The sequence below is a fragment of the Opisthocomus hoazin genome, chromosome 3 (assembly GCF_030867145.1).
Source record: "Opisthocomus hoazin isolate bOpiHoa1 chromosome 3, bOpiHoa1.hap1, whole genome shotgun sequence".
Lineage (NCBI taxonomy): Eukaryota > Metazoa > Chordata > Aves > Opisthocomiformes > Opisthocomidae > Opisthocomus > Opisthocomus hoazin.
Genome location: NC_134416.1, coordinates 106354858 through 106382218, shown reverse-complemented (window position 1 = coordinate 106382218; position 27361 = coordinate 106354858). Strand labels below are relative to the sequence as shown.

The 27361-nt window shown below is 44.0% G+C and overlaps 1 protein-coding gene across 2 annotated transcripts; it reads left to right on the top strand.

Moving 5' to 3' along the window:
• Positions 1-6075: 6075 nt before the first annotated feature.
• VPS4B (vacuolar protein sorting 4 homolog B) lies at positions 6076-27321 on the top strand. Of its 2 annotated transcripts, XM_075417171.1 has the most exons (12): positions 6076-6191; positions 8653-8764; positions 10159-10309; positions 11585-11652; positions 14553-14672; positions 14910-15066; positions 17262-17410; positions 17607-17688; positions 19596-19815; positions 23213-23350; positions 25051-25161; positions 25610-27321. In XM_075417171.1, the coding sequence occupies exons 1-11, from the start codon at positions 6165-6167 to the stop codon at positions 25150-25152; spliced, it is 1326 nt and encodes a 441-aa protein (XP_075273286.1). In that variant the 5' UTR covers positions 6076-6164; the 3' UTR covers positions 25153-25161; positions 25610-27321. The 2 variants fall into 2 exon arrangements, with proteins under 2 accessions (XP_075273286.1, XP_075273285.1); XM_075417170.1 differs by having other exon boundaries at positions 25051-27321.
• Positions 27322-27361: the final 40 nt, after the last annotated feature.

Here is a 27361-nt window from a genome sequence, read left to right as displayed (position 1 = left end):
GATCTAACGATCCCATTAAGCTCTATGGGGAAACTCCAGAGGATACAGCATGCATATTCGAGCAAGGTGATTAACTTCTTCATACAGTAACATTAACATTTATATAACAGGAGTAGGACATAAAGACATAATTAGGTCTACAGGAGCTTGTGGTTATGCAAATACCTATGCATGTGTCTATCTAAGGTCAAGATTCAAAGCCCACTGTGAAGGTGTCTACCGACTTCGGTGGTTTGGGGTAAAATAGGGCAACAGGCTTGTTAGTGAGAATTGTATTGAAAGGTGTGGAGAAAGTGTCGTACATGTGGAAGGATTATAGACACCTTATGGTAGAACAATAGCCTGGTTCAAAGAGCTTCCTGCCTAAGATGAAGATTGTTCTGCTGAGGGTGGCTTGGATGACGAGCAAGTTAAATGACTTCTCTATCCAGTTTCTGCTCCTTTCCATACAAGACCTAATTAAAAGGCTTAGGGATTAATAAAGAGGGATCTAGGAGGGAAATGCTGGCCCAGAAATCTAGCACAGACTAGACTGCAGTATTTGCACAGCCTGCTGCTCCTAGTACAGCTGCTGGCCTTTGGTGGTTGTGGGACCTCCTTGTGCTCCCCTGAGCCTGCAGAAGGGAGAGATGCAGCAGCAAGCGTCTTACTACTGCGGTGCTCATCCCCCGGCACAGCACCACTGCAAATTCCGTACCGTGGAAGGAGGGAACATATTGGTTGGAAGACACCTTGGATGGCCCGATTTCTTTCTACCCTCCCATGAATTAAAGAACTGCGAGAGTCCTTCTGTATTTAAGGTCTTCTGCAGTTCTGAAGCGGAGGGCGTGTTTAAACCCTCACTTCTTAAAATAGCATTTTGAAGAAAATGACAAGGCACACTACCATGCAGGAGAAAAGGGATTTGAGGGAGCTGCAGCACGGTCTAGTCCCAGACCAGTTCTCTTCCCCTGTATCTCCTTACTCATTCAGACTGCAAGTCATTCAGTAATGTTGCAAACACTGCTCTCTACAGCCACACAGGCAAAATGCACTTTGCATTTAGCACGAGAATAAAGTCAGTTTTAAAACTTACTCATGTAGTGTGACTCTGTTTTGCAAGAGGTACGTTCAGTTATTCTGCTGTGTATTGGAATGGCAAAGTTCTTCCCCTGTCATCTGTGTAGAGGACTCTGGTAATACTTTCAAAAGTACCTGCTGGAGAGGAACTGCTTTTCTGCTTCTCATTGCCTAAGACAATTTAGATTTCTGGTACTCTGGCAACAGTAAAGCCTACAGGGTTTCTATCACAGAGGAGAGCAGATTCTCGGAAAGAAAATCTGGGTCAACTCACAGATTCGTGTCTTTTTAAGACAGCGAGACACAAGCTGTGACAACCAGCTGGCTTCAACCCTTGCATGACACAGGCTGTAAAACCCGATCTACTGATTTTAAGAGACCCATGACTTCTCTTTGGATTACAGCATATATTTTTGAAAAATCCAGCAGTGATTAAAAAAGACCCCAAGGGAGTGAGTCTACAATATCCTTAGGAGTTGTTCCAAAGATTCTACAGGTCACCAAAATCTTAAATGAAGGCAATATGTGAAGCAATCCAAAGCGCACAGTTCAAACTTGACACTTTCTAAAATCAAAGAAACATTGGCTTGGGAACTTTTAAAAATTTTTTTAACAATAAAATCTGTGAAGTGAGTAGGGCTGTAAGCCTGTAAAATGCTGTGACTGTGAAGACACTTCAAAGAAAAATGCTGCTGCACCAAACTCAACATTGCATAGCACAAAACCGCTCCCTGAACTCGTTATGGGTAGAAGAGTTGGAAGTTCCAGCTGGCAAAATCGGGTACCCTAAAAGACCATGAGTCAACCAATACAGCCCTGAAGCCACATCTGCTCAATCGTGCATGAAGTCGTCATCGAAGAGATTTTATTCCATCCAACGTCAATGAGTTAGCAAGACCTAACATATTGAATGCTGTGCAGACAAGACCCAGTTGAAATGTTTGTCCTCGGCCTGTACATAGGATATCAATAGGAGTGTCCCTGTCTGGTGAGTTCACGATAAGGAAGGCCTCAGAAATCCCCAGACTTACACTGTATAGGGCAAATATTACCCTTGACAGCAACACAGGCAAAGCTAAGAAAAATATTGTTTCAGTTTTCATTTTTGTTCCTGACAATTTCCTCTGGTACTCAGGTAACAGTAGAAAAAAGTTCTGAAATTCACTGTGCTAAATGTTTTTCAAAACACATAGAAGCAGTGGACTGTATATTTCGCAATTTAAGAAAATAAGCTACATTTTTACTTCTGTGCTTTTCAAAAGATCACAGAATCACAGAATAGTAGGGGTTGGAAGGGACCTCTGTGGGTCATCTAGTCCAACCCTCCTGACGAAGCAGGGTCACCTACAGCAGGCTGCACAGGACCTTGTCCAGGTGGGTCTTGAATATCTCTAGAGAAGGAGACTCCACAACCTCTCTGGGCAGCCTGGGCCAGGGCTCCGTCACCCTCAGAGGGAAGAAGTTCTTCCTCATGTTCAGCTGGAGCTTCCTCTGCTTCAGTTTGTGCCCATTGCCCCTTGTCCTGTTGCTGGGCACCACTGAAAGAGTCTGGCCCCATCCTCCTGACACCCACCCTTCAGATATTTATAAGCATTTATTAGGTCCCCTCGCAGCCTTCTCTTCTCCAGGCTGAACAAGCCCAGCTCCCTCAGCCTCTCCTCGTAGGGGAGATGCTCCAGTCCCCTCACCATCCTCGTAGCCCTCCGCTGGACTCTCTCCAGTAGCTCTTTATCTTTCTTGAACTGGGGAGCCCAGAACTGGACACAGTACTCCAGATGAGGCCTCACCAGGGCAGTGTAGAGGGGAAGGAGAACCTCCCTCGTCCTGCTGGCCACACTCTTCTTGATGCACCCCAGGATCCCACTGGCCTTCTTGGCAGCCAGGGCACACTGCTGGCTCATGGTTAACCTGTCGTCCACCAGCACACCCAGGTCCCTCTCCGCAGAGCTGCTCTCCAGCAGGTCCGTCCCAAGCCTGTACTGGTGCCTGGGGTTGTTCCTCCCCAGGTGCAGGACCCTGCATTTGCCTTTGTTGAACCTCATCAGGTTCCTCTCTGCCCAGCTCTCCAGCCTGTCCAGGTCACGCTGAATGGCAGCACAGCCTTCTGGTGTATCCACCACACCTCCCAGTTTGGTGTCATCAGCAGACTTGCTGAGGGTACATTCTAACTCTTCATCCAGGTCGTTGATGAAGAAGTTAAACAAGACTGGGCCCAGTACTGACCCCTGAGGGACACCACTTGTTACCAGCCTCCAACCAGACTCAGCGCTGCTGGTGACAACCCTCTGAGTTCTGCCATTCACTTTCACGCCTGTGACGTACTTCTTGTCTTAGACCTCGGTCTAAAAGCTAAATATAACATCACAGATTTGATAATCATAGGTACAGATGACACAGCCAGAAATCTTAGCGACAGGGACGTCTCTGAGCATACTCTGTTACACTAATCAGAATGAGAAGGTAAAGACGGAAGGGAAACGATATCCCCAAGGAAGTAGTGCGTTTTAAATAAAAAGGAGGTTAAAAGTAGACCAAAGGCTCCATGATGGCATAACCAACAGTGAAAGGGTAAAAAGGATGGTTTTGCCTCATGCTTTGAAGATGGAATAAGAAAGAAATGGATATATGTGATTTAACCCACAGAGTTTTCTTGAGCACTTCACAGCATCGATGCTGTGCTTGAATCCTGACGAAAACACAGCTGTAAGGTTCCTTCAGAAACCATCAGCTCTCCCATCGCTTGGCCAATTCCAGCTGTCTTTTGTGAGAAACTCAATAAACCGCACTTTCCCCATGATCCCCTTCTACCACCTCATTTCCCAAAGCCTGACTACACGACTTCATCTTTGGTGCATCATCTCTTCTCACATTTGCAATCAAGCCAAGGAGAACGCCCGTTACTGACCATGCCTAAAAGTCGACCGAAGCATCCTCCAGCACGTGGGTACATGAGGACACCTACCAGCATAAACTGTCCGCCAGATGACTCGAGGAAGAGATCAGCACAACCTTCCCAGGTATAGGGGTGACCGTGGGTGTGCTTTTTACCCTCTGCCCAGCACACGCAGTGTCGGAAAAGTTCAGTGAACTATTTCATGGCCAAACAAAATCATCAACCCGCCTGGACTTCTTCCCTCTGAGGGTGACGGAGCCCTGGCCCAGGCTGCCCAGGGAGGCTGTGGAGTCTCCTTCTCTGGAGATATTCCAGCCCCGCCTGGACGCGGTCCTGTGCAGCCTGCTCTGGGTGACCCTGCTTGGGCAGGGGGTTGGACTGGGTGACCACAGAGGTCCCTTCCAACCCCGACCATTGTGTGATTCTGTGATTCTGTGATCAAGCGACTCTGAAATTGCTGAGTCGAACTTGCATTGTGGTTACGTGGAGCTGGTCAGGAGAATGGGGTTCATGAGCCTCATCAAGTTTGAGAATGGGGTTTATGAGCCTCGTCAAGTTTGAGAATGGGGTTCATGAGCCTCGTGAAGTTTCCCAGCCGTTCCTTCTTTCCCCTGGAGGAATTACAGCAGCGCGGGGAAGGATACGGCGCTAATTTAGCAGACGCTCGTAAACCCACGCAGCCAGTTAACTTCACAGAACAGGTTTGGGATTCGCTGTGCGTTCTGAGTCACTTCCTCCTCCGCACCCCACCGGGTTTCGTCACCCGGATGGCAGGAGAGCAACGCTCGGCCACTCACGGTCGCGCCGGTGCTGGTGGGGAGCCGGCTCCGCCAGCGCCGAGGGCTCGGCCCTCGCTCCGCGTCACGCCGCACGCGGGGCCGCTGCGGGCGACCAGAGCTCGGGACGGGGTGGAGGTGTGAGAAAACTTCTCACGCTTGGTGCGAGAGGGGCAAAAATGAACCTTTCTGAAGCTTAGTGGGAGAGGGGGAAGACCTTACTGCGGCTTTTGGTACTCAAGGTGGGCGTGTAGGGAAGAGGGGGACGATCTTTTTAGCAAGGGCTGATGCGACAGGACAAGGAGCAATGGCTTTCGACCATGGGAGAGCTGATTTAGGCTGGACAGAAGGAAGAGATTTATTGCAGTGCAGGTGGTGAAGCACTGGAAGGGGTTGCCCAGAGAGGTGGTCGATGCCCCATCCCCGCAGCCATTCCAGGCCAGGCTGGACGGGGCTCTGAGCACCCTGCTCTGGTTGAAGATGTCCCTGCTCACACAGAATCACACAGAATGGTCGGGGTTGGAAGGGACCTCTGTGGGTCACCCAGCCCAAGCCCCTGGCGAAGCAGGGTCACCCAGAGCAGGCTGCACAGCACCTTGTCCAGGCGGGGCTGGAATATCTCCAGAGAAGGAGACTCCACAGCCTCCCTGGGCAGCCTGGGCCAGGGCTCCATCACCCTCAGAGGGAAGAAGTTCTTCCTCCTGTTCAGCTGGAGCTTCCTCTGCTTCAGTTTGTGCCCGTTGCCCCTTGTCCTGTCGCTGGGCACCACTGGAAAGAGTCTGGCCCCGTCCTCCTGACCCCCACCCTGCAGATATTTGTAAGCATTTATAAGGTCCCCTCTCAGCCTTCTCCTCTCCAGGCTGAACAAGCCCAGCTCCCTCAGCCTTTCCTCACAGGGGAGATGCTCCAGTCCCCTCACCATCCTCGTAGCCCTCCGCTGGACTCTCTCCAGCAGCTCCTCATCTTTCTTGAACTGGGGAGCCCAGCACTGGACACAGCACTGCAGATGGGGCCTCACCAGGGCAGAGCAGAGGGGCAGGAGAACCTCCCTCGTCCTGCTGCCCACACTCCTCCTAATGCACCCCAGGATCCCATTGGCCTCCTTGGCACCCAGGGAACGCTGCTGGCTCACGGTCAACCACCCCGTGAACCCCCCACAGCCACTCGTCTGCCGGAGCGCTACGCATGCGCAGAGCGCCCTCCGCGGTGGGGCGGGGCTCCCCGGAGGGGCGGGGCGCGGCGCGGCGCACGGCGCTGACGTCAGGAGAGGCGCGCGGGGCGGTGCCCGGAAGCGGAAGCGGATCGGTCGGTGCCGGGAAGCGCCGGGCGGAGGCCGCGGTTTCGGTTCAGTGGGCGGCGGCGCGGGGAGGGGAGCCCCGACCAGCGGCACCCCGCGGGCCCGCGCTCTCTTCTCCGGTCTCCTTCCCCGCCTCGCCATGGCGGGCACCACCGGCAACCTGCAGGTAGAGCGCTGCCGGCTGTGCCCGGGGCGGGCCCGCGGGCAGGAGGGGCTGGGCCGGGCCTGCGGCGGGGCCTGGGGGGGCAGCGAGCGCTAACGGCTGCCGGGCGCGGAAGTGAGGGCCCGCGGGTCCGTCCCCTCAGCAGCGGAGGCCCCGGGGAGGGGACGGGAGCGGCCCCGCGGGAGGCCGGAGCGGCGGGCCCGCTGCCCGCCTGGGAAGCGCGGCTGCCTCTTGCGTGGTTCGGCTGAGGTCTCTTTTCGAAGAGCTCCGGCTGGAGGAAATCCGTGACGGCGTTGTTTTTGTGTCACCCCTCAGGTAGGGCAGTGAAACCGGTTGGCGAATCGGATCCAGAAATTGCCCGTCTTAAAAATAGCCGTGATCTCTTCGGCTGGTTTGAACCATGATTGTATCTGTAAACTTATCACGGCCATGTAATGCTTATCCTGGCGAAGCCAGGGGAGACATCGCAGGGTCTAGGATGAGGAGAATGAAACCTGCTTAAGCCAACGTTCTTTCTGAGAGCGATGCTCGTTGTGCTGTCAAAGCGTAGCTTGATAAATGCAGTCCGTGCCTGGTGGATGGTTAGGGCTGGTTGTCTGTGCCCTAGTCCGTATGACCCTGTCTAATAAATCATTTCCTGTTTGATAGCAGGAAATAATCCTTGCTCTTCATCACGGCAACAGGCTGAGACGCCAGCTGATGTCATGCAGTACTAGAGCTGAAAATCTAATACCCGAGTAATAGTCTTCTGGGTGTTTACAGAGTATACCAGAAACAGTCAACACACGGTGTAGACTTTTTTCTGTTTCAGAGGAGCAGGGCTGAAACACGCCCTGTTTTCTCACCGTTCTGCTTTAGCAAGTGGTCTTCGCTGTTTACTCTTTTGATTTAGTGTCATGTGTATCACTGTCTTTGATGTACCAGACCCAGGAGTCATTGGACTGTTCTGTGGCAATTGAAATCACTAAACAGACTTAAGAACTTTAAGGAGAAAGTAGCTTCTTTTTTGGGTTAGTTCTTGCTCTTTTGCTGGGTTTGAATGGTGCATAAAGGGCCCTAACAGAGCCAGCACAAGGAGGCACTGCCCGTTTGTACGTGGTAAACTGCGTATCAGCTCACATCTTCTCCAAAAGTGAAAGACTAAGTTCTGTTCCAAAGAAACAGATGCTTACAGTGTTCCAGCACTTGCCACAGCAGAGCCGTAGAGTCTGCTGCACTGAATCATTGTTTTGAAGTAAATTACTCTTTGATTTCGGGTGGATCTGATGAGATGAGCTTTGCTTCCAAGAGAGCGATGCAGAGCAACAAAATGAGAGATTCTGCTGTTTCTTCTCTCCTGGCTACTGTTTACTAGCTTTCTTTTGCCTGAAACACATCAGAGCATCTGGATAGTGGCAAGAGTATCTGCACTACAGTGTCTAATAAAAACTCCTTCCTGCAGCTGAAGCTCTCCACCTTGCTCCCTGATATTACCATAAGAATGATTAGGAAAAGATACTGACTGAATATGGAAAATACCTGTGGAGCTATGGAAGCTTTAGTTAGTGTTGGTTAACTCTGGCTAACCAACTGCCTTTTTTAAACTTACGTGAACTGTTCGTTCAAACTAACAGTTTTAATTGTCCCGTAGTGGTATAGGCATTCCAAGGAGCAAAGTGTAATAAAAGTTAATAAGCACTTAAGAGCAGAGGAGTAACGGTGATACCAACCCATCCACAGGCCTGTGTATGCAATATGATGGCTTAGATCAGTCAGTTTTATTGAAACTAGCTCAGCAAACAAATTAAAAATCCCTCCCTAACTTTGTCCTAGAACTTTTCCTGATGCTTATGATTTAGGTATGTTTTCTGTCTAGTGGTTTTTTTTTTCTCCCTACCTACTGGAGTGATAGTTAGAATTTCTCACTTGGATATCAAGAGCCTAAATCCTTCTAGAGAAGCCAAACAGTCTTATAAGCTGTCTCCCAGCACAGGGTTGGAAAAGTGATAGTGCTAGTTTCAGCACCTTGTAATCACAGGCATCCTGTATTGGCTCTGCTGTTAACAGGGTTTACTGATGCCAGAACTCATGGTTCAAAGCGTCTGGGTCTGCAATGAAAAAACTCAGAATGGATTTCCAAATCTTTCCATAACAAATGCAAGAGATTGGTAAGGAAAACTGCACAGACAAACCAGTAGTAGTTCCAACTTAGTACTCAGAAGCTTGTTCCTCTCACTTACACTTTTTTTTTCGTGTGCTAGTAAAATTCAGCAGTTTGTTAATCACTGTTCATAAAAGGCTAGAAATACTGTGTCATGTACAAAGCACCGCCTAAGACTTGCAATCAATTGCCTTCAGTTTTTTGGGGTGAATGTCAAGGAGCAGAAAAACTGGCCGTCAAAAACCAGTCAGAGCAACAGCTTAATATCTCTTTGCGCATGCAAAACGCTCTTGCCCAGCACTTAATTTTTCGCTTGTGTTACAGAAAGCAATAGACCTTGCTAGCAAGGCAGCGCAAGAAGATAAAGCAGGAAACTATGAGGAAGCCTTCCGCTTGTACCAGCACGCTGTGCAGTATTTTCTCCATGTTGTTAAATGTAAGTGTAATGTGTTGGATAATTAACGAGAGTTTAGTAGTCGAGTCGCCCAGAGTAATCTCATACGTTGACATCTGTATTTAAATTTTTACTTTCATTATCGGTTGATGCTTGCTAATTGTAGTTTGACCGAGGTCATGTATTTTGCAGGTTTTGTCTTTACTGTGTTGTGTGCTTGCTCCGTTCTCATAACAAATCAGATTACTTTTAACTTGTGTTTTGTTTGAGTGTTTTTTTAAGACAGGGAGGCAGGGGTTTGCTGTCTGGCCCCTGGACTTTATAGCAACGTTTCAGGCTGGCCACTGCGCATGACAAAATGTGACAATAAGTACAGGGATCCCTGTATTTCTGTTGTGCTGGAAAACACGTGTTACACAAGAAGTCTTTGTTGTATCTGCGGAGCATTTTTCACTCCTTAACTCATGCTGGTTTCCGTTGTACAACCTCTCTGTTGGCGTTTTTAGCCCCTTAATGTCATAGTCTTGCTGTTCACCTTGGCTGACAAAATGTAGGAGTTGGATTTGTGTGTTGTAATTTTTCTTCAGTTTCCATATTCTCACAATTATTATTTTATGCCTTTCTTTTCACACTTCTGTGTACCTTTTGTGTCATGTCTTGTGTTTGTATGCAAGGAGTGGGCTTTCTTAATGTAGGTACAGCCCTAACCTAAGTGGGCTAGGGCTGCTCACCTGACATAAATGTACTCACAGATCTCAGTGATTTGAAAAAAAACACTATTTTTTTTATAGTCACTTAGGATAATTTGTGTTTATCACTTTCTATCCATTTATATCTTACGGACTTCATCAGAATATCACTTTCTGTGCTTTTAACAATACAAACTTTTGGAAATTTAACATCTAACATTAAATTTTAATTACTCATTTGAAATACTGTAATAGTGGCTAAGAGAACAGTGTGGCTGTTGGACCACATCTAACTCTTTCAAATGTTTTATGTAAATTTTTTCTTTATGATGTGAACATCTTTTCAAATTAGCAGGTTATGTAAAAATAAAGTATGTTTCTCAATAAAAATTTCTCAGCACAAGCAGCTTCTTGATGAGCTATTTTAGAAAAGGGGTATTAAGACAATGTGTAGTGGCTTGAAAGGCTGGCAGAAAATCTTCCAGTGCCATTGTGCTTAATCCGTTACAGTCAAATTTCAAGCTAAAGCAATGTTCAGGTGTGTATTTGATTTCTGGTAGGTGATGGCATCCTTCCTGTCCCCTCTTCCCATGGTATAGCGGAAATATAAGTAGTTGAGGTGTTTGGTTATGTGGTGAGAGAGGTATATTGTTAAGATATAAAGAAGACCGAGAGTTAGTCTTGTTTTCTGATTGATGCACATATGTTTTGCTGTTAACAAAGCATTGTTTCTCTTCAAACTCTTAGATGAAGCACAGGGTGATAAAGCAAAACAGAGCATTAGAGCAAGATGTAGAGAATACTTGGACAGAGCAGAAAAGCTGAAAGAATATCTGAAAAAGGGAGAAAAAACTGCACCAAAACCACTTAAAGAGTCTGGTCCTACAGATGGAAAAGGGTATGTTTTTGGAGAAGGTAAAGCAAAATACTTCCTGAACTCAGCTTATTCTAAAATTCAAGTCTTCAAACGTAATTTTAACTAGTGTTTTTGACATGCTTCAGATGACTACTAATGCAGAAATACAGTGGGCTACTAGAAGAAAAAGAACATGAATTAGCATCAGGGGCATTTCTGTGTTTGTTTACTAAAATGTGCAAATAGTTGCATAAGAAACTCGCTGAAGAACGAAAGCCGTTTCAGACTAACACATGCTTATTGGATTTGGTGGCAGTGAGCCCCATGACCCTTAATTTTTTTATACATGTGAATACTTACTAACAAGAAAATAAATTCAGACTGAATTTATTGTGGCCCGAGTTTGAGCTGTCTCACGCTTGACAAGAAGTGCAAAGCTCTGTGTAGGGCGAAGTTCTGTAAGGTGGATTGAATCACTCTAATGCCTTGCTGCTGCCTAGTCTCTCTGCTGCTTTGCTTTTAGATTTGGGTTTCATTTTGTGTATCGGAGAGCTGAACAGGCAGAGCCACCTGAACAAGCAGAGCCACTTTTACATTTGCTACTGCCTTTACTGGGATAGAGGGGAAAGGTTCAGGATGATACCTTCTGGTGGGATTGCCCTTTTTAGCAGTCCTGCACAGCTAGAGTTGCTCAGTTGTCTCTTGAAACTTCACCTGACTTTCAGTCTCCTTCATTGTCTGCTTGTCTCATCAGTTTTATTTTTCGAGCTGTACTGTGTTCTGCTGGTTTATAATAAAAGGAGTTGGTAATATCACAGAGGCTACATGTATTTTCATGACCTCCACTGCAGTTGTTTGCTATCTAGTCCCTTTTTTTTTTTTTTTCCTTCTTCCAGTTTCCTTTGCTCTGACAAGACAAGGGTGTAGTTTTGTAGTACTAGATGGAATTGGCAAAGTCCCATTGCAATGCCAGGTAGGGGATAAGCACCAATGTCTACAAATAAACCACTTTAGTGCTTCCACGTTGCTTGGTACAAGGGCTTTTGTTTGCTAGAGTCTGGCTCAAACATGTAGAAGTGTGTTAAGAGGGCTCAGACCCGTAAGAGGAAGTTGAAATGGTGAGGAGAGTGAATTAGAAAGAATGTGGTGTTGAAAAGCAGGAGAACAATGTTGTAAACTTGTAGAGATCTGAAAGCATCTCAAGGTTTCTTTCATTCCTCAGACTACTGTTTTTTCTGCTTTTTGCATTCTGATTTTTATCGTAAGACTGTAGTCTCTTGTACTGTATTTCAACATTTTCTCTTGTTTCCAAACCAGGAATGACAGTGATGGGGAAGGGGAGTCAGAGGATCCTGAAAAAAAGAAGCTACAGAATCAACTTCAAGGTAATTCTGAAGCATCCTTTTCTTTAAATAGGGGTGGCCTCAGTCAAGTATATTCCTATATTTTTGCCACCTCAGTGTTATGGAGTAACTTATTGTCTATAAGTGTCTTAACTAGTAGGTACTGTTCACATACAAAAGCATAATCTTTATGGAAGTATGGGTTTGTGTCCCATGGAATTATGCAATGACTATGTTGGAATTTATCTCCTGTACTCTGTGCTTCGTGTTAAAAGTGTACCATTTATCAGGATAGATTTTTCCAAAGGGAGAAGTTGCAAGATCCCAGGTAGCTATTGGCTAAACTGAATCAGTATTTTTTCACTCTTAAGTGCATTCGAGTATTGCCTGGAGGATAAGGTAACGGACATTCATACAAACACATAGTATAAGCAGGACCATTTTCACAAAAAAGCTTGTGTTCAAGTTTAGGAGTTGAGAACATGGGTTCTTGCTTGTTTATAGCAATGGGCAGCATTTTCTCATATGCAGTGATGATGCTCTCCCGGTTGAGTAACGTCATAGTTTGGGCTTTTGAACACAAATGCTGAATACAGTCAGTGATGCAACATGTAGCAGCTACCAGTAGTTTTGTACACAGTACAAAAGAGGCTTTGTTTGCTATTCGTTACCCTTTAATGGTGAAGAATTGTTCAGAGCTTCCCTGCCAGAAGGTGCTTATGGATCTGAAGAAACTTCATTGTTCTCCCCCTGTTTTTCAGTGTAACAAAGATCAAATGCATTTACCAGATTTCAGGAGCTATTGTATCGTATTTGGAAACTGTGCCATGCTTTTTCGACATCCTGGCACGTTTATTTAATCCAATGCACAGTTCTGTGGAACAGGTTGCTGTGTTTTAAAATGACAGAAAAATTATGAGCATCGGACTCTTACCTTGTATCTCACTATAAAGACTTTATTTCCTGCCACGTGAATCTGACCTTCAGTTCTTACTTCAAGAAACAGTTTCTTGCACCCACTGCTTCCTTGATACTTTCTCTAAAATGACAATACTCTTGCTTATACATTTGATTGCTTGAAAGTCTGAAGTGTCATCCTTGGTACCTTTAAACTTAACACAGGAGTCTATTACTCAGATAATACAAGCTCTGGGCAGCCTTCAAATCACTTATCTTCATTTTGCTTACCACAATAGCCACAGAAATTTCCTGTATTTAATTTTGCTGTCTTGGTACTCTTAGCTGATTTTTGCCTTATGGAACTTCCACAAATCTATGGGTATTTATCAAGATTTTAATTATAGTAGCTACTTGGCTTATTGTGGGAGAAGTGACCAGTAACATTCAGATTGGATAGTAGTTGTGGGTCTGTTGTTGTCTTCTCTTGCTCAGTATTTTAAAGACCTTTTGCACTCCATTGCTTAATCTTCCAGCTGTTAACTTACACCTACAAAATCAGGATGCCTATGATTCCAGTTTCATTTTTGTCCTGGTACAGGTGATCTCTTACCATGCAGTAATTTCAGTTACCATGGTATGTCTGGTGCAGATAACTCTGATATTTCAACTTTGAAATAATCTCCTGTTCCTATCTGAACTGCTTCCTGTTCTGCTAATTATTTTAGTGATGGAGCACATAGTTCTGTTTAAGAAAGACTGACATGTAATCAACCTATCAAAGAAATTGAATGCGTTGGAAGTGGGTACTTGAATTAATTCCAGTATATAGATTGCAAGCTAAGACAGTTTGCAATCAACTTTCTCTATAACATTCTTAACATATTTAATAATATGATTTTGCTTTTGGAGTCGAAATTCCAAATTGTTAACAATTGCAGTTGTTAACAGAAATTGTTCATTTCAGTCTGATGGAAAAGGAATGCAGCAAAAGAAAAAAATCTCAAAGGTGATGCTTAAAAAGTAAGCAAGTGTTATTTGCTCATTCGTTAGCCAGCAAGTAACAGTAAGTTTTCAGTCCTGTAGTAAGTTACTTCACAGAGCTCTGAAGGTATAAGGTTAAAATGTCAAGAAAATAGCTGGTGAAAGCCATTTATGAAATTATGGAAAGCCCCTTGTAGAGAAATAGGGCAACTGAAACTTTCAGTGTGTTCGAGTACTTAGATAAGCATTGGGTTGGTTGGCATTTGTTCATATGAGAAAATTTCTCTTACCTTTTTGGCTACAGTTCCAAGTAATATTCAGTCACTGGGTCAGATCCAAGTTGTCCTGTGTAAAAGCAGTCAAGACAAAATCATTTTTAGCATGTCAGACTAACCAGTCTGAATTCTGATGAGAAGGCTAAATTACAGCTCAGTTAGCTAAAATCAAGCTGAACTTATCGATTGAGCAAGATGAGACTTGGTGATAAAGTTTAAGAGAACATGTCTAGACTCAGAAGATACTTCTGCTGCAGCTAAGCAGGCTACAGATAACCTTTCAGATGCTTTCAGCCCTAGCTCTCAAAGCTCTTTACTGTTAGATGGTTCGACTGTGTGCTGCACATCTGGTGATACCCAACAAGTTGCTTCATCTGCCTTATAAATCCTGGGCTAGTGCAGCCACATTCAGATTTTTCAGGACGTACAACGGTGGTTTAGTGAGGAGATGGTGCCTGGGTACCTGTTAGAGCAGGCACTCCTTTGTGACTGCTAAACGCACATTTGCTGGACGGTTACGGAGTGGTTTTGACCATTGCAGGATTTCTGCAAACTCTCAAGTATTCTGGTTGTCCATGCTGTATTGTGGTAAAACAAAAAAGATGTATGTGGAAATAACATCCATTTGACTAATGGTATTCAGTGTTTATATCTGCTTAGAAATGCTTTGGTTTTATTTGGTATGGACATGGGCATAGATTTCTTAAATTGTTTTTCCAAAACGGACGTTACTGAAGTTGTAAAAAAGATATGTGCATCACTAACGTATGCAGTCTTTTCTTACAGGAGCAATTGTTATGGAGCGACCAAATGTCAAATGGAGTGATGTTGCTGGCCTTGAAGGTGCCAAAGAAGCACTTAAAGAAGCGGTGATCTTGCCCATTAAATTTCCACACCTGTTTACAGGTCAGAATTACAGTGTTTATTTGCTGTTGGTCCAATCCGGACCAGGACTGGGGGCTGAGAAGTGTTGTGCCTGTGTATCAGAGACTCAAGCTGAGCTCTTGAAGGGATTGTGACCCATCTGACAGAAGTTTCGTGGATAGGTGTGAAAAACTTCTGAGTAAATTAGAGAGGCTTCATCAGAAAAATAGGGTCAGTCTTTCTACAGTGTTTTGAAGACTGCTGGTTTCTCTCTTGCAGGAAAGAGAACACCCTGGAGAGGGATTCTTCTGTTTGGACCACCAGGAACAGGAAAGTCTTACTTAGCAAAAGCTGTGGCGACAGAAGCAAACAATTCTACCTTCTTCTCAGTATCTTCCTCTGACCTTGTCTCCAAGTGGTTAGGAGAAAGTGAAAAGTAAGTTGGAGTTGCCAGAGGTCCAGGAAAACATTGGCAAGAAGAAATTAATACAGAGCTAGATAAGTTGCTGCAAGGAAATTGAATTTGAGAGAAGGGTCATGTCTTTAAAAAAAAAAAAAAAATTCAGGTGTTTCTATGCTTCATGCTGCAGTGCCATGTAAAGATACCATGACGTTGTGGAGTCTCCTTCTCTGGAGATATTCCAGACCCGCCTGGACAAGGTCCTGTGCAGCCTGCTCTGGGTGACCCTGCTTCAGCAGGAGGGTTGGGACTGGGTGACCCACAGAGGTCCCTGCCAACCCCGACCATTCTGTGATTCTGTGACGTGCTCTTCAGTGCTCGAGATATTTTTTAAAAACTACCTCAGAAACATTTCGGGAGCATCATGGAGCTTCTGAACTCAGCTGTGATCGCACAGTGCATCATTCTGAAGGGCTGGGGTACTCTGCCTCTTGGCACCTCTCCACTCATGTGTTTCAGCAGTGGTGCCATTAACGTGTGGCATTTTTTGTCCGTACAGAGGTGTTTTTTCTTTATCCTGATTTCAAACAAAACCTGGAAGACGTAAGAGAATTGCAAAAATAGGATGAAGGACAGGAGAAGCCGTGAAAGAAAAGTTCATGGCTCCGCATGCCAGCTCTTTGTTATGATGTAGTAAGTGAAGAAGACCAGGAAGCCTGAAGTGACGTGTTGGCTGCTGTCTAGAAGTGCAGGAATTTGTCCATCCAGGCTTCTAACGTAGATTTCCCGAATTAAGGAAAAGCTCTGGGTTTATTGTACAGAAAGGACTTTTATATGATGAGAATACTTGTCAAAACCATGCTTTAACAGTTTGAAGTGTGGGACAACTGAGCAACGCTATTTAAAGTTAATAGGGTGAGAAGAAAGGCCGTTAGATAAAGTGCTTGAACTGGGTTTCTTTCCCCAAAGGCTGGAAACCTTAAGCTGCTTTGCTTGTGTTGCAAAAGGACTACAGAACTGGAGTCCAGCTTGGCATTTTTTTATATTTGACTTCATTTGAGACTATTGCCTGAGATTTAGTGCTGGTAATGTGAGGGATTTCCCAGTATTTTCCTATTTATTTTCCTTTTAAACTTAGTAAAATGTGTTAGTAAGATAGGGCTGGGTTTCTGGCAAACGAACTTTTCTTGTCATATAAAAAGTATTTAGTAAAGTTGTATAAAGTAAATGTACATGTTCTTTCTTACAAAGTCTCTAGAGTTAATCTGAGTAGGTTACAAATGTTAAATAAGAGAAAGCCATGTTCTTTTGAAAAAAAACCAATGGAATCCTGGGGTGCATCAAGAAGAGTGTGGCCAGCAGGACGAGGGAGGTTCTCCTTCCCCTCTACACTGCCCTGGTGAGGCCCCATCTGCAGTGCTGTGTCCAGTTCTGGGCTCCCCAGTTCAAGAAAGATGAAGAGCTACTGGAGAGAGTCCAGCGGAGGGCTACGAGGATGATGAGGGGACTGGAGCATCTCTCCTATGAGGAGAGGCTGAGGGAGCTGGGCTTGTTCAGCCTGGAGAAGAGAAGGCTGAGAGGGGACCTTATAAATGCCTACAAATATCTGCAGGGTGGGTGTCAGGAGGATGGGGCCAAACTCTTTTCAGTGGTGCCCAGCGACAGGACAAGGGGCAATGGGCACAAACTGAAGCAGAGGAAGTTCCATCTGAACATGAGGAAGAACTTCTTCCCTCTGAGGGTGACGGAGCCCTGGCCCAGGCTGCCCAGGGAGGCTGTGGAGTCTCCTTCTCTGGAGATATTCCAGACCCATCTGGACAAGGTCCTGTGCAGCCTGCTCTGGGTGACCCTGCTTCGGCAGGGGGGTTGGGCTGGGTGACCCACAGAGGTCCCTTCCAACCCCTACTATTCTGTGATTCTGTGAATCTCCCTAGAGTGGTGGTTTTGTACAGGCCAGGCTGTCTGGTAGAAATGTAAACCGAAAAAGGGCTTTTTCTTGCAAAACTGTGCCTGGAATACACTAAAGTGTTTCACCTCCTGTGTTACGCTGGCTGTCTCACTCGGTGTAGTGCAGAGTCTTGGAGCTGGAAGAATGTTGTATCTTTGAGTAGCTTTATGTTAATGCTTTGCTTTTTTTTAGCTTTCTCTAAAGGAAGCAGCCGTATCATAATGTTATGTGGTTTTACTGCTGTAATCATTAAGGTAACTGAAGCTGGTTTTCCTTTTTTAAGATTAGTGAAAAACTTGTTCCAGCTTGCCAGAGAAAACAAGCCTTCGATTATCTTCATTGATGAGATAGATTCCCTCTGCGGATCAAGAAGTGAAAACGAAAGCGAGGCTGCTAGACGGATAAAAACAGAATTTCTAGTCCAGATGCAAGGTAAGTTCACTTGGTGTTCACAATCAGTCAAATGAATTGATTGATCAAATCAAAGGGATTAAGATACATATTTTAAGTGTAGCTTGCATAAGAACACTAGAAAGATCTGCAGTTCCACACCGTTAAATTTTGACAGCATTTTAAAACAGTCTCTGTTTATCATCTAAATGGTGAAATGATTTCTGTCCTGATACAGGGGTTGGTGTTGACAATGAAGGAATCTTGGTCTTAGGAGCAACAAACATACCCTGGGTTTTGGATTCTGCTATCAGGAGAAGGTATGATGGTGTTTTTTTCGTGGTATGAAATTGGCAGCTGCTGTGAGGGTTCAGTCCGAGGCTACTTGAGGTAGTAATCCAGCTCATGTTTGCAGACATGGCTGATGTCCTACAGCACAATTCCATGAGGTGGACTGAGCCAAACTAATAGCCCCTCGCCCCTTTAAAGAGGTAGGTTGTTCACTCATTATAATGTAGTTTATGTGATCTCTTGGTTAGCTGATTGTGCTTGAGTAAGCAGAAGACTATTCTGTGTTTTCTGGTGGGCTCAGGGGACAGGTTAAAAATATGCACCCCAGAAAGGCAAGAAGGGGTCAAGCTTTCCTTGTCAGCTGTTAACAGACTGCTGAACAGCTTGAGTTATTTCATGGAAATGTAGCCTTACGTTACACAGGAACACCATGTTTTTCTACTGGTCAGGCATAATTTGTGAACTTTCAGTCCATGTTTTAGTTACTTTTTTTTTTTTGTAGATAAAGGGCTTCCATACCTGTATCTGATACCTGGATCTTTCTTTGAGCTGCAGGACAGCAGAACACAAGTACAGCTATGTGACAAGTCTGACTGTTGTGACGAGGACACAGCTTGGATAATGGTCATTTTTGGGGGTTGGACTAGATGACCCACAGAGGTCCCTTCCAACCCCTACTATTCTGTGATATTCTGTGATATTCTGTGATTTTGTAGGCTGAAGAAACATTACTTTTTTATGAGTGTCACTGACTTTATATACCTAATTCAAGCTGGCCATACTTTGATCAGGAGTTAGACCAGGTGACCTCCAGAGGTCGTTTCCAAACTGTATGACTGTGGTTTCATGTGAGACAGATGAAGGTGAATGTGTTGCCTAAAATTTCAAGTCATTCTTGAAATTCCAGCTCTGGGGTTCGCAGTGCAAGACAGACATGGACCTGATAAAGTGGCTCCAGAAGGGGGCCATGAAAATTGTCACAGGGCTGCAACCCCTCTCGTGCAAAGAAAGGCTGAGAAAGTTGGGGTTGTTCAGCCTGGAGAAGACTCCAGGGTGACCTTATTGCAGCTTTTCAATACGTAGAGGGGGCTTATAAGACAGATGGAGAGATTTGTTTGGGGTTTGTTGTTGTTGTGGTGGTTTTTTTTACCAAGGCCTGTAGTGATAGGACAAGGGGCAATGGTTTTAAACTGAAAGAGAGTAGGTTTAGATTGGAGGTAAGGAAGAAATGTTTCATGATGAGGGTGGTAAGACACTGGAACAGGTTGCCCAGAGAAGCTGTGGATGTCCCATCACTGGAAGTGTTCCAAGGCCAGGTTGCATGGGACTTTGAGCAGCCTGGTCTAGTGGAAGATGTCTGTTCCCTCAGCAGGGCGGTTGGACTAGATGACCTTTAAAGGTGTCTCCCAACCCAAACCATTCTCTGACTCTCTGCAGTGTTAAAGAAGAGCTCTCTAACTCTTGTCCATAAGACTTAAAGGACTTTGTACGACAGTGGCAGTAATCAAATTAATTTTTTGTGGATTTGGCCCACTTTGTCATGTATATCAAGTGAGTTGTGTTCTACGGAATCTGGAGTCATTCCTGTTATGTTGGGGGGAGGTAATCCCCACTGTGAGAACTTGAGAATTCTTCAAAGGAAAAATTGCAGTTACCAGCACTTTCTACTGACAGCTGTACTGAGAATATGACTTCAAATTTGCTTCTGACTGTGAAGTTTTCTTTAATTTAGTTGTAGGCTGTAGAAAGTATTATTTATGAGAACAGGTTGTTGAATGGTTGCCTTACTTTTTTTTAAAGGTTCATAATACTGAAACTGCTTCTTTCTAATATTATTAGGAACAAACTATATACTTCTTTGCATAAGCTGCTTTCCACTGTGCACCTGCATGAGCTAGCATCTGTGGAACATTTTGGTTTTTCTTTTTTAAACCAGGTTTGAGAAGCGTATTTATATTCCTTTACCTGAGGACCACGCCAGGGCTGCAATGTTCAAACTTCACCTTGGGTCAACTCCAAACCTCCTAACGGAATCAGATTATCGAGAGCTTGGAAAGAGAACTGATGGCTATTCTGGTGCAGATATAAGCATCATTGTACGTGATGCGCTGATGCAGCCTGTTAGAAAAGTGCAATCAGCTACTCACTTTAAAAAAGTAAGTAGGAATCAAAAAATTTTGCAAGTTGTGTCATCTCTGAGAACTATCTTAATTTGAAAACTCCTTCCAAGTAAACTGAATTTGGTTTTTGGTAATACTGCACACTTATGAAAGCCCTTACCAGGGGACAACTTGGATATTCTCCCTCTTCCCATCCCTCCCCCTAGTCTTACCCTGAGTCTGGTGGAGCTAATTTCTGGGTATTCATGCTGTGTAATCCAAGCTCTGATGGCTATTCATGTGTCTAGGTGGTATTAAAAGCATTCAGTTTGAAGTTTGACTTAAATAGGAGTGTTGGAGAGGTGCTGTTTTTCGGGATCGAGTTGCATGGTTCTTTGTGGTTTTGTAGCGTGTTTTAGTAAATGTGTCCCTTGTCCACGTGGGAACAGATGGGTTGTGGTTGTGCACATTCTGCTCACTTGGCATTATTTTTCAATGTGAAAAATTAAGGTTCTTCTAAAGTTCTGGGAAAAACGTTGAATCAATGTTACTTGTGACAGTAGTAAAGATGTAAAGACAACTGAGCAAGGTCTGTATTTCGTTGTTTGGGCAGCATGCAGCATCCTATGGATGCTGCTGCAATGTGAAACCTAGGTTACACTTACTTAGGTGCACTCTACAGAGATGGTTGAAACTATGTTGTTTGGCTTATCTTGCAGTTACCTCTACATACCATGTACTGGCTTGAGAAAGGTTTCTGCTAAATGTTCTGATCATAGAAACTTTACCTGACAAAGACCCAACTAGAGTTCTTTAGCACCCATCTAAATCTGTTAAATCTGGGAGTGCTTTTTTTTCCCCCCAGAGAATTTGTGCATATGGGTCTCGTTCAGTCAAATTAATTGTTCTCTATTAAGCTCTTCAATGGAAAAGAAGTCTGATAATGTTATCGGTGGTTATAAACACTTCCAAATACATACAACATGTGTATTGGTTAAATAAAGTTATATTTCTCCTGTATAGTATTTTTTTTTTAGAGTAGACCCAGAATAAAAGTATTTTTTGTTTACATTTTTACTGCAAACTTTGATTTTATAGAAATTCATGTATTGTGGGGGAAGGTGGGTCAAGGTATTCTACAGAGGTTTCTCCTGCTGTAAAGGGAAGCTTTCATTTTGTTGCTCTTTAAAAGAGCAGGTGTGGGGTTGGGTAAGGTAGCAAAAATTACAGATTCTAAGCTGTCGAGAGATACATACCATGTAACTCATGTTGGCAGCAGTTCTTGGTCATCTCTGTTAAAAATACAATTTTTTTTACCAGTAACTCAGCCTGAGATAAAAGGGGTAAGGGCCCTAAACTGAACAGCTACAATTATTTTGAACTGAAGATAGGCTTTCTTTTTTTCACATAGTTTCTTCCAAGGAACACATTCAGCTTAGGATTCGAAAAGAAAGGAACACTTAAATCAAATATGGTCCAGAATATGAGAGGACTATGTAAGTTTCCAGAGTCTGCACTGAGGAAACCTTTGTCAACTTTGTTGTTACTAAAATAAACCTGTAGCCTCTCATTTTGGTGAGGGGGAAAAAGGAAACCAAACATTTCGAAGGGTTTGTGAGGAGCTTTTCCCAGGTTATAAACAAAACAAGTATTTTGAAACACTGGTTTGATAAGTTTCCTCTGGAGGTGCTCAGCAGTAACACTGTAAACTGTATTTGTTTAAAAATAAGCAGCTGGTTTGATATATCAAGGATTTTCTAGATGCTTCCTTCCCTTAAGCAGTGATGCCTGAAGTATTTACCCATTGTTGACTTTGAGTGAGAAGGGCATTTCTGGCTAAAGGGCTGCTACCTTTTAGCCTTTCATTCAAATTTGTAAGAATCTGAGGCATGTCTCAGACTACCACGGAGCAAGGAAATAACCTCAGCTGTCACAAGCAACCCAAAAGCAATTCTTACCTCTTACCTCCTTTTGCCCCCCAAAAGGAAGGAAAAAACTCCACAGCTGCAGTATTTTGAGGGCTCTGACGTGAGCCAGGTTGATTCCACTTGTGTTTAGTACTTTAATTGGATGCGATTTCCTATTTTTTTAAGCAAGATCTTGGCTTTATTAATTATTTGCTTCATAACAGACAACTTGCCCCAGCTGAACAACGCCTTCCTCAGTTACTGCTAATTCACTGTAACCCATTCCTTGCTCTGTGTGATCATACAGAATTGTCGGAGGTGTACGATGCTTTGGGTAACGATGAGGGATGATAAAACTGTGGGTCCTAGGTAACGTTGCAGAAAGGGAACAGGCACCTGGTGCGGCTGTTTTGGGCCTGTCCGTGTGTCTGGCAGAAAAGGGTGCTTTCTGTGCTCCCACTAGATGGCTGTGTCTTCTGGCGAGTGCCGCCGAGCTGCTGTCGGAGAATCACAGAATAGTAGGGGTTGGAAGGGACCTCTGTGGGTCATCTAGCCCAACCCCCCTGCCCAAGCAGGGTCACCCAGAGCAGGCTGCACAGGATCTTGTCCAGGCGGGGCTGGAATATCTCCAGAGAAGGAGACTCCACAGCCTCCCTGGGCAGCCTGGGCCAGGGCTCCGTCACCCTCAGAGGGAAGAAGTTCTTCCTCATGTTCAGACGGAACTTCCTGTGCCTCAGTTTGTGCCCATTGCCCCTTGTCCTGTCACTGGGCACCACTGAAAAGAGCTTGGCCCCATCCTCCTGACACCCACCCTGCAGATATTAGTAGGCATTTATAAGGTCCCCTCGCAGCCTTCTCTTCTCCAGGCTGAACAAGCCCAGCTCCCTCAGCCTCTCCTCGTAGGAGAGATGCTCCAGTCCCCTCACCGTCCTCGTAGCCCTCCGCTGGACTCTCTCCAGTAGCTCTTCATCTTTCTTGAACTGGGGAGCCCAGAACTGGACACAGTACTCCAGATGAGGCCTCACCAGGGCAGTGTAGAGGGGAAGGAGAACCTCCCTCGTCCTGCTGGCCACACTCTTGATGCAAGAAGACGGTACTCAAAGCTGCGTAGTCCGGCATGTCAAAGATCAAAAAGCCATCTCTGGCTTCCAGGCTCGGGGGGCAGTCAGGGATAAATATTGAGAAATTTTTAGAAAGCTGTTAACCAGTGATGAATGGACTCCCAAAGTGACCAGGGACTAGGAAGGGTGGTGGTCTCCGACTCGATTTCCTGGCATGTCAGCTTTCCACAGAAATCCTCAGCTTAGCAGGAGGCGGCTCCTGGGATTTGGCCTGATGGGAACTGAAGCATCTGGCTACAGCTGCATGTTTTTGAAGTGAATGATGCTGGTATATTTATACAATTTTTTTCACAGGACATGTCTTCCCAGGAGGTGGGACGCCTGCACAAAATCAAGGAGTATTTTTGCTCTAACAATGCTGTTCAGCTTCTGGTTTTTGTCTTTAAAATTATAACTCCTATAAACTGAGTGTTTTCTTATTTTTAGGTAAAAGGACCATCGCTGTCTAATCCAAATACGATGGTAGATTTGTTGACCCCTTGCTCTCCAGGAGATCCTGAAGCCATAGAAATGACATGGATGGATGTTCCAGGTGATAAGTTACTGGAGCCTCAGGTTTCCATGGTAGGTAGTCTTTTGCCACGTTTCTTTCTTGCTTTGCAGAACTCTGAAAAGACTTCAAGGTAAGGGCTATTTTTCAAATGGTTATGCAAGACAATCAGAGGAGTTGTTTGTTGCCAGAAACGCTGGACATAACATTTGAATTGCCAACATAAAGTGCTGCAGTACAGCATGCTTGTGGAAAAGCCAGCTGTCTATCCCTGATAAAACATTTCTTTCTTACTGTTCTTGCGTGCTGGCGTGCAGCCGCTGTCCTTCCATCCACAGACAGCATCTGGCTCTTCCACTGCGCTCTCCCTTGCCTTACATCAATTTAAAACCTTTGGAATCCCTGCCCCACGAGGTGCTTCCTTCCCATCGCTCTGTAGCTTTGATACTGGGAAATGGAACGTTATATTCAGTGTAAATTGGGAAGTGAGGTGCTGTAAGTAAATACTACCCATGAAATAAAGGCAAGCATAAAGAATAAAATGTGAAAAGATGGTGGATGTAATGGTGGCTTTGGTTAAATTTCATCACAGGTGATCCAGCTCTTTCAGCTGTTTTCTTTGTGCGTGGTAAAATACTTGCTTTTGTCTAGGGGGTGGCGTATGTCGTTTTAAGACAAATTGAAATTTTTGTTCACTGTTTAAAAAGAAAAATTTGCTGGACACTCATTCTGTGTTTGTCCCCAAGAGCAACACAATAAGATTCCGAATTTAAGTGGAATGTTTGAGGGAAGGGCTTTTCTGTGCATATTTGCTTACTGAGGAAGCACAGAAGGATGTATGCGGGTGAAGGCCTGCCCTGAAACTTTCACCTGTGTGGTCTAAGTGGATTTTTAATCAGTCTTCCCTGGAATTAGACATAACAGCTCCATGTGTGCTCCTAGTAGTACCTGGGCTCTGAAGCGCTGCAGTTGCACAGGGGGTTGTTTCAGAATCCAAAACTGATTGTCCAAAATCAGTTCTTGTCCTTAAAAAGATCAGGCTTAAATTCTTTCTGTGCAGGGTATTTCTAGTCTTTAGTTTTACCTGTAATTTTACAGTAATACAAGGTGTTGGGCATCTGCTTTTTTCAGCTGCCTTTGGCTAGGAGCTGCTTAGTTTTTTTTATTTTTTTATATTTTTTATATTTTTATTATCTTTTTATTCAGAGTGTTTTAACTGCTGCTTTCAACTTCACAGACCTGCGATTTTTTTGAACTCCTTTTTCCAGTATCTAAATACTTGCCTGGGAAATTGACTGAACTAGAGAGGCAGAAGCTGCCAGTCACGAACAGTAAAACTTTGCTAGAGGTGAATCGCCAACTACTGTTCTGTATTGCTGGACTTTGCAGAGTACATGGGAACATCTGATTATTTCCCACTTTAAAGCGTCGTAGTTAAAGATGGGTTGAAAATAGTAACTGACAAAAAAAAGGGAAGTTCTTTCAGTAAAAAGATACCCATAAAACTTGTTGAATGGATGAGTGGTTTAAACCCTAAACCTGGGGTTGTGGTTTCGTTATTAGAGCTCGCTGACGGGTGTCTGTCTTCGCAGGGTGAAAATGCTGCCTCTGTGCAGAAATGTTTGGGCTGACTTAAAGCTGTGTGTAAATAGGACTTCCTGCGGTCATCTTGCTTTAAGAGGCTTTTTAATGCCTGTTTGCCTTGGCAGCAAGGTTGTTCGCAATGCTACTGGACTGGTTTCTGAAAAGCCTTGTTGTTTTTTTCTCCTGACAGGCCGATATGCTCAGGTCGCTGGCTAGCACAAAACCAACAGTTAATGAACAGGACCTGGAGAAGTTAAAGAAGTTTACAGAAGACTTTGGTCAGGAAGGCTAAACCAAAGATGTATGTGGAGAATTAGAACTTTTCTGCTCTCTTAATTATTCTTGTGTCTTTATTGATGACACTTCAAATAAATGCCAATAAAATCACTCCTTTCTTACTTTGCAGAGGGAATAGAAGATACCTTTGCAAAGACCTTTAAGCTTTTGTATTGTAATGTTTTCCTCAGATGTCTATTAAATGTCTTTTATTGAAAAAAAATATGAAAGTACAATTTTAGGGTGAGACAGCAAAGTGATGTGGTAACGTCTGTTAAATACAAGAAGACTTTAAATGATTAGTTCAATTTTAGGTATTATATTAGACCTGGGTACAAGTGAGTTTTGAACTCCCAGTAGGCTCAAAAAACCCTTTTTTGAGGGGTGGAAGAGAACGTATTGGTGGAATAGCTGTCGGGTGTTTTCAGTATCAGTTGATCAGCCTACGTATTAATTGCTCTCATTTCATTTAGAAAACGGCAACAAAATTTGCGAATCAAGCATACTGCGAGTGTGGGTTTGCTGTTAAAGTAAGAAAGAAAACACTGTGAGGAGAAGACTGCACGGGCCAGTACTTTGTTCAAATACTGATGGAACTGGTATTTGGCTTTTTCTGCTGTGCTGTGTTAAAATTTTGCCTTAAACAGCAAGCTTTTGTTTTTAACTCTCTTGGTTTTAATTCTTTACTAGCTGATACACACTGTCACTATGCAATTTAGCAAAAGTTTAAATGCAAGTATCTCAGAAGGTGTTTTGCTGGCTGTTCTTGTTTGTTTTGTTTTTTAAATCTGGATTTACTTTCTGCAAGAATTTGACTACAGTTGGGAAAAAGCGTTAGCAATACCCTGTAAGATTCCACATGTCAAGGCTGGCAAGGTGTAGGTAGTCTTTGGAGAACGTATGGGAGGTGTTTTGGGAAACAGCATGCTTTCACACGCGAGGAGAGTGTAACAGATGTTTTAGCCATAGATTTTCCAGAGATAAATTAACTTGGAACCCTACTGGTAACTATTGCGTATGGGTTACATCAATTTAGTGCTTCAACTTGGAGAGAAGGCTGGCACTCTAGTGCAGAAGTAGCACTTCCATTGAGCTGCTTCTTCTGAACTGCAATTTGAGATGTGCCTGAATGTAACGTGCAACGCTACGGTGTCAGCATTGAGTTTGTGCCTTGGAAGTTTGCACTGGCTGTAGATAGGATCCGTCGTTAGGATACCCGGAATACTCTGTGTTGTCGTTGTACAGCTCTGTCCTGCATACGCTTTGTTTAACTTGCATTAAAAGGAATTTGCACATTTGGTGTGTGTATATGTTGTATGGACGTATACGCATAGATGATCATCTTTTGGTGGGGTTTGGTTTCCTTCATGTACATATTTTGTGTACTTTATAAATCATAGGATGGGTGAAATTTGCTGTACTTAAATGAAGTAAAATGTTACAGTACAACATCAGTTGTTTCCTTTGAGTGTTTCTTCAACGTAATGTTCAAGAATTTACTGCTTGATATTTTTTTTTAGACTTTGGTTTCTATGTTTAACAGCTAAACAAAATATTTAGTTAGAGACTGTCTGATCTGCGAGGTGCTGAGCTTTTGTTTACTAACATGATGAAACCTTCTTTCCAAAGTCGTTCAGTTGCACACAGCTTTACCTTTGTCTTGCATTGGAACGTGTGAATGTGGATCAGTGGACTGCGACTCTTTTTTGTGGACCTTTGGGGGGTGGGGGGTAGAAATTCCAGTGTAGGTGCAGGCAACTACGGTTGGTAAACTTAATCCTTGTTGCAACAGGATTGTTTTTTCTCAGTTACCTCGTGTGAAGGCGTTGGGAGTGAGCCACACACTAACAGGGCTCTCACTCAGAGGTTCGAAGCTACTATCCGAAGCACTTGTCTCTTGACCTTTTTAAGATGAGAATCCTTACTGCAATCTTAAAATTCTCAGGAACTTTATTTTTGGTGGTAGGCTGATTAGTCCTATGGGTTTCCATAAGCTGTATTGTGTAATCCATTATTTTTAATGTAGAAGAAAATTATACTGTATGTTTTAAATTTACATCTTGCTGCTTGCTCAGTTATGGGATGACATCTGTAACAGAAGCATTAATGTTTGATGTTTTAAAGTTGTTTTTAGAAATACATTCCAAATAAACATTGCTGCTTAGAATTGCAGCTACAAGGACAACTTTTTGGTGTGCTATCTTTGAAAAATGGGAAGAAGTTAA

Bases quoted from the DNA above. Each gene is read 5' to 3' on its own strand.
- VPS4B (XM_075417171.1), top strand. From the start codon at position 6,165: ATGGCGGGCACCACCGGCAACCTGCAG. The intron at 17,689-19,595 runs GTATGATGGTGT...TTTTTAAACCAG, and splicing joins GATTCTGCTATCAGGAGAAG to GTTTGAGAAGCGTATTTATA. The intron at 23,351-25,050 runs GTAGGTAGTCTT...TTCTCCTGACAG, and splicing joins TGGAGCCTCAGGTTTCCATG to GCCGATATGCTCAGGTCGCT.